Below are 10,814 nucleotides of genomic sequence, written 5' to 3'. Positions count from 1 at the left end.
TTTGATTAGGAATAACTGCAACTCCATAAATCCTGTATTTGAATCCATCATTACCCGCTGACAGTCGCCCAAGGAGAATCTGTAAAACACAGGCATCAATAATCTCTCAACACTCAGCTCAGTGGTTGAAAAAGGGTTAAAAAGTGTCTTGTGTGTTAACTCTGAGGAAACAGTGCCCCCTTCTGACCAATAACTGCACTTTATTCAATCTGGAGACGTGTGTGTTTGTGTTTGTCTCAACACACACACAAACACTCTCTCTTCTCTCTCTCTCTCTCTCTCTCTCTCTCTCTCTCTCTCTCTCTGTTTTATCAGCATGAGTTTTGAATTGTTGCTCCTGCGTTTATGTGCATAAAGAACAAACAGTTTGATAAATCTTTAACTGTCTCTGTAATTTGTGTATTCTTTCTGTTAGCTGTCGCAGTCTGCTCACTGCTGGGATGTTTTGTGAGCTGAAGAATTCATTGGGCTGAAACACTGAATGAGGTGGTCTGGGATCAGTTCGTGGGATTTGGTAACAATAAAAAAATTATATAGCTTTACCTTTGTAAACACAACAAGCCAAATCAAATGGTTTAAGGTCCAGTGTGTAACATTGAGGAGGATCTATTGTCAGAGATGGAATATAATATTCATAGGTATGTTTTCATTGGGGTATAATCACCTGAATATAAGAATTGTTGTGTTTTTCTTAGACGCTGCCTTCCATAGAGGCAGCCACGTTGAACTGTTTCTACAGTAGCTTAGAAGGAACAAACCAAACACTGGGCCTTTAAACCAGAGTGTGAATAGAAATTGAACACTATGAAATTTGGTTAAATTTCGTGAATTTAATTCCTGCTCATTCATTCAAGACTTTTAAATTAAAAATATCATAATTGTGTCTTAGGAAAAAAAGAGCTGTGTATCCTCTGGAGGACCTTTCTACTAACAGCAACCTGATTCAGCTACTGTTGCTAGGCAACCGGTGGAAACAGGCCATAGAGACACCTGATGGGAAGTCGTACCGAAATGTCCGCCCTGCTGGAAGGATAACCAACTTCCTAAAAACAATCGACATGACAGGAACACAGTAAATTTATTCTAATGTGATAAAAGCAGATTTTCTGTGTGTTATTTTCCAGCCTGCTGTGTGTGAATGTGCCTGAACCAAACCTCATTTGGTGAACACTGCTCTGTACGCACCCTGAATGCAGCATCCTGTTCATGTATCGACCCGCTGGGACACAGGCAGGGATTAAAGAGGATGGACGCTCCTGTACCACACTCAGGGCTCCATTATGAACAACAGAATCCTCCTTTATTTGTATTTTTTATCTTATTTACTACAAATTCTTCACATTATTCATCACTGCCACATTTGCCGGATCATCTCATCGGTTTTTAGATTGATTTCCTTCCTTTCAGGCAGCCAGCGGGCACAGTTCATTTCAATATAAATCAGCTCTAAAGAGATGTGACCATCACAAGGTCATACAAGTGCTAGAGGGAATTCTGAAAACTCTCCCTGCGATGCATTCAAGCACCCTTCGAGACTTGCAGCTTCAGATTTGTCTTTGAAAGCGTGACCTTTTCACTCCGAGAAATGTTCACATTCCAGTGTGGTTTTCTTTCTTTTCTTATTGTCTCCTAGACCAGAGGCTTTCTAACTGAGGTCCTTCGGGGGGTTGTAGGGGTCCACAGCAAAAGGAGAAATAGTACATTTTTTTTACAACTTTTATCACGTTTTTTGGAAGTTCGAACAACAAGAGAAGAATAGGGTCGAACATTTAATCATTGATTGACTGAAAACTTTATTATCTACGAACCTAAAATTTTTTAAAACATACTCAGAGGGGATTCCTTAAGACAAAATCCTCTCAAATTAGGGGTCCATGGTCTAATGTCCATCTATTGTGGAGGTCCCTGACATGTTCTAGACCTCATAGTTTGTGAATACAACCAAACAGAGATGATGTTAACGTAGATTTGAAAAATAAAACAAAACAGGAATTAATCAGTGTCTAATGTAATTGACTGATTTACATACAAATAAAGTCAAATTAAAGGAAATCTAAAAACAGACCATTTCTAAAATCAGCAGCAGTGTGTTGTTTTGAAGGTATTATGCAATTACTGGAAAACATGAACAGTCAAAGAAAGTATATTTTGAATCTAAACAAACTGTGAAGCTGAAAACTAGAACAGGAGAAGTTACAGTAGAGAATGCACACAGACTGTGAAGAATGTCGATTGACTAACATCCTCTGCTCCTTCCATTTTATTTTCCAAATCCTCTCAACATGTTTATGTGTCTCTCACACAGAACCCTCAGGACTCTCACTCTCTCTCTCTTTCTCCACACTCTCCAGTCTTCAGTTTCTCAGAGCCACAGCTCCCTCCTTCGGATCACCGCCGTGCCAACACTGAGCACACGTGTGGGTATTTTTATACTTACGAGGACCCCCACTGAAAGAACCTCTCAGCCTTGCCTTATTCTAACCCTCATTCTAAAACCTCAAACCATCAAACAGTCTTCCAAACCCAGAACAGCCACAGCGAGGACTGGACAAAATGTGTCCTCTCTTTAGTAAAATGTCCACACAATGAAGAAATGTTCCTCACTTTCCAAAATGTCCCCACATCCCCAAAAACACCTGCACTCATCAAATATGTCCTCACTTTTCAAAGATTGTCCTCGCTTTGTAACATTTCAAAAATGTCTGCGCTTATGAAAAATGATCCTCGCTTTCTAAAACATCCACACTGTTAAAAAGAAGCTGTTCTCACTTTACAAAATATTTGATGTCTTCAAAATGTCCTGATTTTAAAAATGTCAGTACTTATTAACTTTTCCTAAGGTAACCAAAATTAATATAATATTAATATTATGTGGCACATAAATAATATATATGGTACATGGAAGCCACATTGGCTCATTTAATGCAGATGTGGATCCAGACGCAGTACAGTGGAGGTATAGTTTGACATTTTATTTATTATTATAAAAAAATGAGTTTGAAATGCAAAATCCCAAAATACAGTTTGAACTTGATGAACTTCACATAACTTCTGTCTCACTCTCCATCCTCCTTCCTTCTGTTTTCTTTAGATACGCAGTAAACACATAAGTTCGCCTCCTACGTTTAAACACAGAAAGAAGCACAGAAAGAGAAAAGGGAGTGTGGTGAGATATGATTTAGCTCCTCATCCTGTTGTCTTATCTTCCTCTCTCCTCCCAGGCAGTATTCATAATCCCACCTGACGTTTCTGACATCTCCTCTCCCTCCTGCCTCGTGCATCTATAATTAATCATCAGTTGGTGGGGGTTACAGGAGCAGCGTCAGCCGGGCAGAAACAGGTAGAGGTCAGGAGGTCAAGGTATCACGGTGAGGAAAACATGCCCGAACGGATCGTCTGTCAAAGCTGCAGACAGCTGGGAAAACCAGCAGAGACGTGGGGTTCAGAGCAGCAGGGAGGAGGTCTGAAACCAAAGAAAACTAAATCAGATACGGCAGTTAGGACGTGAGACAGAGTGCGACATGATGCAACGTGATGATATGATACATAAACAGGTGTGATGTGTAACAGGTGAGGACAACAGATACTTGTTTCTGGTGTTTCTGGCAGGTGTCTGAATCAGTAGGAAAGGTTTGATGAATCCGAGCCCAGAGTCCACTAACTCGCCTCATCCAGAACTTTTAACCACATCTCGCTGTCATATTTTCCTCAGTTGTCATGGAAACGCAAAAATGCACACACAGCCTGCAGATTCTTCACCTGCTGGCAGACATTGTTTAATAATGTTATTGATCGCTGTGTGCTTGTGCACTGACACGTGATCAGCCTGCTGGAGTGAAACACATACACACACACACACACACACACACACACACACACACACACACACACACACACAGCCAGACACACATCACACACACACACATCTACACACAGCCAGAACAATCAAGAGAAACACATCTACAGACAGACAGACAGAAAGATAGATAGATAGATAGATAGATAGATAGATAGATAGATAGATAGATAGATAGATAGATAGATAGATAGATAGATAGATGTTTAATACTAAAACATCGGAGAGGAGATTCATTTCCCAGCGGCCGTGATGGAAGAGTCTCGGGGTGCTGCTGTGGTCCGGTGGGGCAGCTCAGTGGGCGGGGTAATAAATTACATCTGCAGTTTCTGATGTGACGCTGAGAAGAACTCAACACAGTTCACACTGTTCCTTAAACCTCCTATAAAGAGTTTTAACTGAGATATTTTTGTATAGTTGTTTTTAATGCCTGCGGTGGCGGTGGCGGTGGAAACAATACCTCTTTAGTCCACAGGGGCCGCCAGGATCAACACAAAATGAACATTCCTATAGGGGCTGTAAATGTCTGAAAGTAATTTCTTTTTTCATTCATCTTTTCTTTGAGCTCGTCTTCCCACTGAGCTGAACTGATCATCGCCGTCAGGAAATTCTTCTTGAACCTACAGGAGGCAAGACAGCACAACTGGAAGACATTTAGACAAAGTGAAGACACCTTCTAGGAAGGTAAAGACAACTTTGGAAAGTGAAGATTTTTGAAAAGAGATTTTTCATTTTTGGATAGTGAGAACAATGTTTTTGGAAAGTAAGGAAAATCTTGGGACATATTTTGAGGACAAAGGTCAGACACAGGGAGAACAGTCACAAACCCAGTACACACGTGTATGTGCACAGCAGAGACAGTGAACGCCTCACAGCTCACTGGAGAAACACGGCATCAATAACAACCACTCAAACACTCATTTACACACTGTAAGACACACACACACACAGTGAGGATCCTGAGGGGCCGATAGAGGAGGCCGATCTTTCATTAGTGGGGCAACACGCCTGATTAAACTCCTTACGGCCACACACACACACACACACACACACACACACACACACACAGCTGGCCTAATCAATGATTAGTAATTGGACCTGCTGGGAGAGAGAGCAGGAGGGTCCTGTGATGTATAGTGAAACAAATGAGTGTGTGTGTGTTTGTGTGTAAAGGGTGACACAATGAGGGAGGAAGGAAGGATCACTGGTGTGAAATGAGACAAATGAGTGTGTCGGGGGCTTTGTGTGTGTGTGTTTGTCTGTTCGTTCTTGTGTGTGGCCGTTTGAATATATGGCCATTGATCTGTGTGTGTGTGTCTTGTGTGTGTGTGTGTGTGTGTGTGTGTGTTGTTCCTTCTGCATCACAGCATCAAAGAGTTTTTGTCACTTTGGAGTCCTGACACACCGAGCCGACAGTCCGCCATCGTTGGGCGGTGTGTTGGGCGACTGTCACCTGCCTGTAGGTTGTCCGGGTGTGTGTGTGTGTGTGTGTGTGGGGGGGGGGGGCTCTCTGATTGGCTGTTCAGACTGGCGAATGAGTGGTTTTGTTCATTGAGTGGTTCTTCCTTATTTCTCACCTTTTCTCTTTCTCTTTTTCCACAAGCATCGACAAGCACAAAGCAGAAATCACAGATCACTCTGAACATCACGCAGGTTGACTCAAACAATCCGACACAGCGACCATCTCAACAGACAAACACATCATGTAGGAGAGAAACACGGCAGTTATATGAGGTTTGTTTATGTCTGCAGCCTCTTTAATACCAGACTTCATGTCTGTGTCAAGTTTGAAAAAGAGACATTTCAATGTCAATAGAGAACCATAACTTAACTCGCTCAAGTGTTGCTTCTCCTCTGAGCCGCAGACGGTCAAAAATCAAAATGTGAAGATCAACAGTCAACCAAAAACTTTATTTCACTTTAACTTTATTTCATCAGTATCAGCCTGTCAACAGTCTTGTTCCTTAATATAAGGAGAAAGAAAAGTCAGTCATATGAATTATTTATATTGTTGTTATTCTCGTATGCACTGATAACTTAAAAAAAAAAAAAATTGTTTGTAATAAAACTTTAACTATTGGCTGGTGGGTTTTCAGGTAGACGGCAGACTTACACCATTTTAAGCATTTATCAGCTCGGTGGTCGATGATGCAAGACGCTGAAATAAGCAACATTGAAAATTGCACACTGCAGTCAGACATCGAGCCTCAAATCTTTGATTTTAATGTTTTATGTTTTCACTTTCAAACTCAACTAATGATGTTGAAGATGATCCAGCTGATTCACTCAGTGTCCATATTATACCATTCCTTCTTGACGGCCATTGTTCTCACTTCATTTCTTCATTTCAGGAAAACAACTTCCTGTTTTTTTTGGTCATCTTCGGGTGGTATTAGAGTTGTGAGCAGGGATTGTTGGACAGTTCTGTCCTGTTGGTGCATTTGTTGAAAAGGCTTATTAGGAATAACCCATTGGGTGTACCATCTAGTTTTTAAAGGGGTCCTCAACGACAAAAAGTACCATTTACAGAATTACACACAAATAAAATTGACAAAGATAACAGTATGCAATGAAACCAAATTAGACAAAAACAAACTAGAACATAAAGACAAAACAAACCCAACATGTTAGTGAGAGCATTACATAATAGAACATGATTACAGATACAAAGGTATTATTATGGACATGTACAACAGTCAATAAGCAGTTAAACAGCAACCTATTTAATTCAAGAAACAATCAGATTCTCTTCGGTGTCCATTTATGATTGTAATTTATCTGTTTATGATCAACAGCAAAGCTCATGAATGAATCCTTTCAAATCTTTGTTTTCTTTGGATTTCTGGCCATAACTGACAGAAATAAATATCCGATGTGGACTGACTGCGACTGAATTTCCATTTAACAAGCTGAAACAAGTTGAACCCAGTGGCTGAACTTGAAATCAAATGTACAAAGCGTCTGTGTGTGTGATTTGTATTGCATTGGCTGAAGCATGTAGAAGCAGCGGTACGGCCGTGGGTGAAGGTTGAGAATCGATCTCTGTGTTGCCTCACTGACTCAGTGGATGAAAGTGGTGGAACTCTAAAAAGGGTTTGATCTACGGCCTGTGTCCGACCGCTGGCTTCAACGAGCCGTTTCATTGGGTTTAATAAAGCGGAGCGTGTTAACAACTGAAGCCAAACCTCTCCTAACTGCTAACTGCTCCATTTTGTTTTTATTTCCCAAACAGAAATCTCCATTTTGTTGTTTCTCAACCAATCATAGATCAATAGAAACCCTCCCTCTCATTTCTGTTGGACCCAAACGTAACCTGAAAGGATAACTAGTGATATTCCATATGGTTGTTTTTAGCCTGATATATGTCTTCCTCTGTGCCACAGAGCTCCACTGTTACATCATTGAGTCACAGCGTTGTACTGGGCGACATGTTCCTTCATTATGAATATACACACACCAAATACTCACCAGAGCTCCAAATGTGGATTAATCCTCTGCTTAAAATAGTTCCAAACAAACGCACAACTTCCTCTTGTTTGAATAACATGTGATAAAAACTACAGTGAGCCACTATTTCAAGACATTACTGACCCTTTTTTAAACATAAAACTATATATTTGTGTTTATAAAGATTCACATCTGCAGCAGGAAGCAATGGGACTAAGAGCCACAGACAGGAAGTCAGACATTACTGAGAGACAGACTGACACATTGTGTTATATGGGATTTATTGACACTAACAAAACACTGAAAATGCCTCCTTTAAAGGACCAGTGTGTAGGATTCAGTGTCATCTAGTGGTGAGGTTGCAGATTGCAGCCAACTGAATACCTCTCAACTCACCGTTCACTTCCAAGTGTGTAGGACAGTGAGACTCAAAACATTTCAACACCAACTCAACCACCTAAACTGAGCCAAATCCTAACCTAATACGGTGTGTTTAAACTCATGTTACTGTCGTATTCAGCTCGGAGTCGATGTATGTTTGTTTCTAGATTGTGCAGAAATCGGTGGAGATAATAAGCTGCCTCCAAAGAACAAAGATCTAAAGCACAATGACTCTGAAAGGTGGCCAGCAGTACAGTTTGATGGCTCTGTGTAAAACAGTCTAAGAGATACTAAACTCATGTGCTCTGAAACAACAAAGTGGTAAAGCAACTTTTGGAGTTTGTGAGAACAGAAGGTCCGATACGGTCAGAAGACTAAACAGCTAGGTGTCATCTGTAAGGGCCTGTCATGGCGGCGTGGGGTTTGATCTGCGGCCCGTGTCCGTCCACTGGCTGCAATGAGCCGTTTCATTGGGTTTAATAAAGCGGAGTGTGCCAACAACTGTCATCTGAGTCGTGAAGCCAAACCTCCCCACGTGCTCCAGATTGGAGAGTAAAAAGAAACGAACCCGCAGCCTCAGACAGCGAGGGTCCTCCTGGCCATAAGGAGTCTATTATGCTCCTGTGTGTCACGCAGCCATCTTTGTGCCAGCTCGGTGCCACGCTGTGGCGTTTGTAAAGGCCCGGCCCGGCAGAGTGCTGGCACACGGCGGTCCGGACACGCTGCTAAATCCCATTAGAGTCTGTCCAGAGGATGCGAGGATGCCAGTTACTGTCAGTCATCATCAGGCTTTTCCCTCAGGGAGCCGCAACGCTTTTAATTAACCTTAAAAACAAGAATCCCACTGACGAGCTGATGAGCTTTAATATACGAGACAAATATCACAACAACAGTACAACCTGTAGAGGACCCAGAGGAAACGCTGCCTTGTGTAAATGTAGCTTCATTGATGTGGCTTTCGATTGGAAACAAAATCTGTGATCCAACACAGCCAGATTGTGAATAAAGAGACCAATGAAAGTATAACAACAGCAGGGCGGTAACCAGGATTTCAGACACACTAAAGTCTTAAGTCCCCCCCATAAACACCCCTGAGCATCCGCACAAAATCTTTGACCAAAAACAAAACAAAAAAGAAAATTCTTTCCTCAATTTAATTATATTTTCTTTTTTATTAACTTTTCCCCCAACACAAAAGTCTCAGCCGTCCCCACACTGCCGGAACAAAATGATGAAGCTTTTCTTTATTTATTGTTATGATAATTGTAAAATTTTAACTCCCTCCAAGCTGCCAAAAAAATCCTAAAAATTAAAAGAAGTATGGACAGAAGCACAATTTGCTCCAATTCGGCCCTGTAGGAAAGGAAACTAATGTTAACTAACTAAAGTTAACAAAAAAACAAACAAATATAGAAACAGAAAAAGAAACTGATTCAAACTTAATTTTAAATTAAAATTCATTATACAACAGTAATACCATAAGAAGCCCAATCTGAAGCACTATAAAGCCAATTCAAATTAAAATGCAGAACCAGAATCCCCAAATTCAAATCATTTCAGGACATTACCATAAAAATACCTTAGAGTTAGAATAAAACCAGTTTGTGTTCCACACACAAGTCTCAAATAACTTTTCTGTTTGTGGAGTTTTAAAATGTATTATTAATGGAAATCATAACGGGATTTTTCAAATGTTCCAGTTTAACATAGTTATTTTATTGAAACAGAAAGTTTGTATTTGATCTTTTAGCACATGCAGGGTAGAAATATTATTGAGTATCTGCTGCTTGTTGAACTTATTATTTTTCCTACTGAAACAACTTAAAGCTTCATAAAGTGCAACTGGAGCTTTTATTATGAAGGACAGAGAGGACTGTAATTGATTTCTGTTGTAAAACTGTGTGGAAGTGATCATTTACCATCACACCTCTCTCATCCTATCTTTCTCCCTTCCTCTCTCCCCTCCTCTCTCCCCTCCTCGGCCGCGCTGCTCTTCTGCTTGGCCGCCTCCCTGTATCGGCCCACAGCAGCGCACTCAGACGCTTCTAATCCTCTTTTGATGAACTTGGTTAATAGACCTCCTGCAGTGGGCTTTGGCTCTGTTCATTAGGCAGCACACGACCCTCTCCACGCCCCCGGAGCACGCACTGCGCGTCCCCGCGGCCCCCATCCCCATAAATTCACCCAAAGTGAAGAAAGTTGAACTTTGTGTTTCTGGCCTTTGTGGAAGGTTGTTGGGAGAAAGAAGAGGAGCGATGCCGCCGAGTAAAAGCCTCTTTGCGCCTTTCATCTCAGTGGACCCGGAGGGAGGCGTCGGCCCCGCGGCCCCGGTGGCCCTCCACGCCGACATCCACGCTCTGCTGCAGCGGAGCCGCGCACAGGAGCGGCCGGGGACAGAGCGCACCCGGCGCGGCTGCGACCACCGAGACCCCCCGTGCGCCATCGTCGAGCTTCGGCTCGGCCCCGCCGGCGGCGCGCTACACTACCTGCAGCCGGATAAGTGCGCCCTGGAGCGTGCGCAGAGACGGCGACGCCTCGCTGCCAACGCCCGAGAGAGGAGGAGGATGCTGGGGCTCAACGTCGCGTTCGACCGGCTCCGGAGCGTCATCCCCAACCTGGAGAGCGACAAGAAGCTCTCCAAATCCGAGACCCTCCAGATGGCGCAGATCTACATCGCCACCCTCAGCGAACTGCTGGAGGAGGGCGCCTCGGTACCGAGCCGCACACCGCGGCCCCCGGCCTCACAGGGGACCACATATGTGTCAGGGGAGCCATCGGGGCCAGTCAGGGACTTTGAGAGCGGGAAGAGCAGCGGGGGCCCGGCGCGCACAGAGGAGGAGCACAGGAGTTATGGGGAGGACATGTGGGAGAGAACGAGCGGGACCAAGTGACGTTCAAAAGCTCGATGAAGATTTTAAAATGAGACTTTCTATTTTTTATATTTTCCTACAAGACTGTAAAATCTGTTTCCTGCTGTCAGAAAAACATTCAGCTCAAACATGTGTAATGTGATCTTTCATTATCTCCACAACGTGTTCACTGAGGGGAAATGTATTTTTATATTATTATATTAATATGCAACAATCTGACCAATCAGGTTGCAGCTGAGACACTTTCCCAAAAAGTTTGC

General features: G+C 42.6%; 1 protein-coding gene across 1 annotated transcript; it reads left to right on the top strand.

Annotated features, from left to right (window-relative positions):
* Positions 1–9,939: 9,939 nt before the first annotated feature.
* atoh1c (atonal bHLH transcription factor 1c) lies at positions 9,940–10,575 on the top strand. The gene has a single exon (XM_051418699.1). It carries the CDS (start codon positions 9,940–9,942, stop codon positions 10,573–10,575), a length of 636 nt encoding a protein of 211 aa, XP_051274659.1.
* The last annotated feature ends 239 nt before the right edge of the window (positions 10,576–10,814 follow it).

Source organism: Dicentrarchus labrax, unplaced genomic scaffold (assembly GCF_905237075.1).
Source record: "Dicentrarchus labrax unplaced genomic scaffold, dlabrax2021, whole genome shotgun sequence".
Classification (NCBI taxonomy): Eukaryota; Metazoa; Chordata; class Actinopteri; family Moronidae; genus Dicentrarchus; species Dicentrarchus labrax.
Note: the sequence above shows the minus strand (reverse complement) of the source record. Positions and strands in the feature narration are given on the sequence as shown.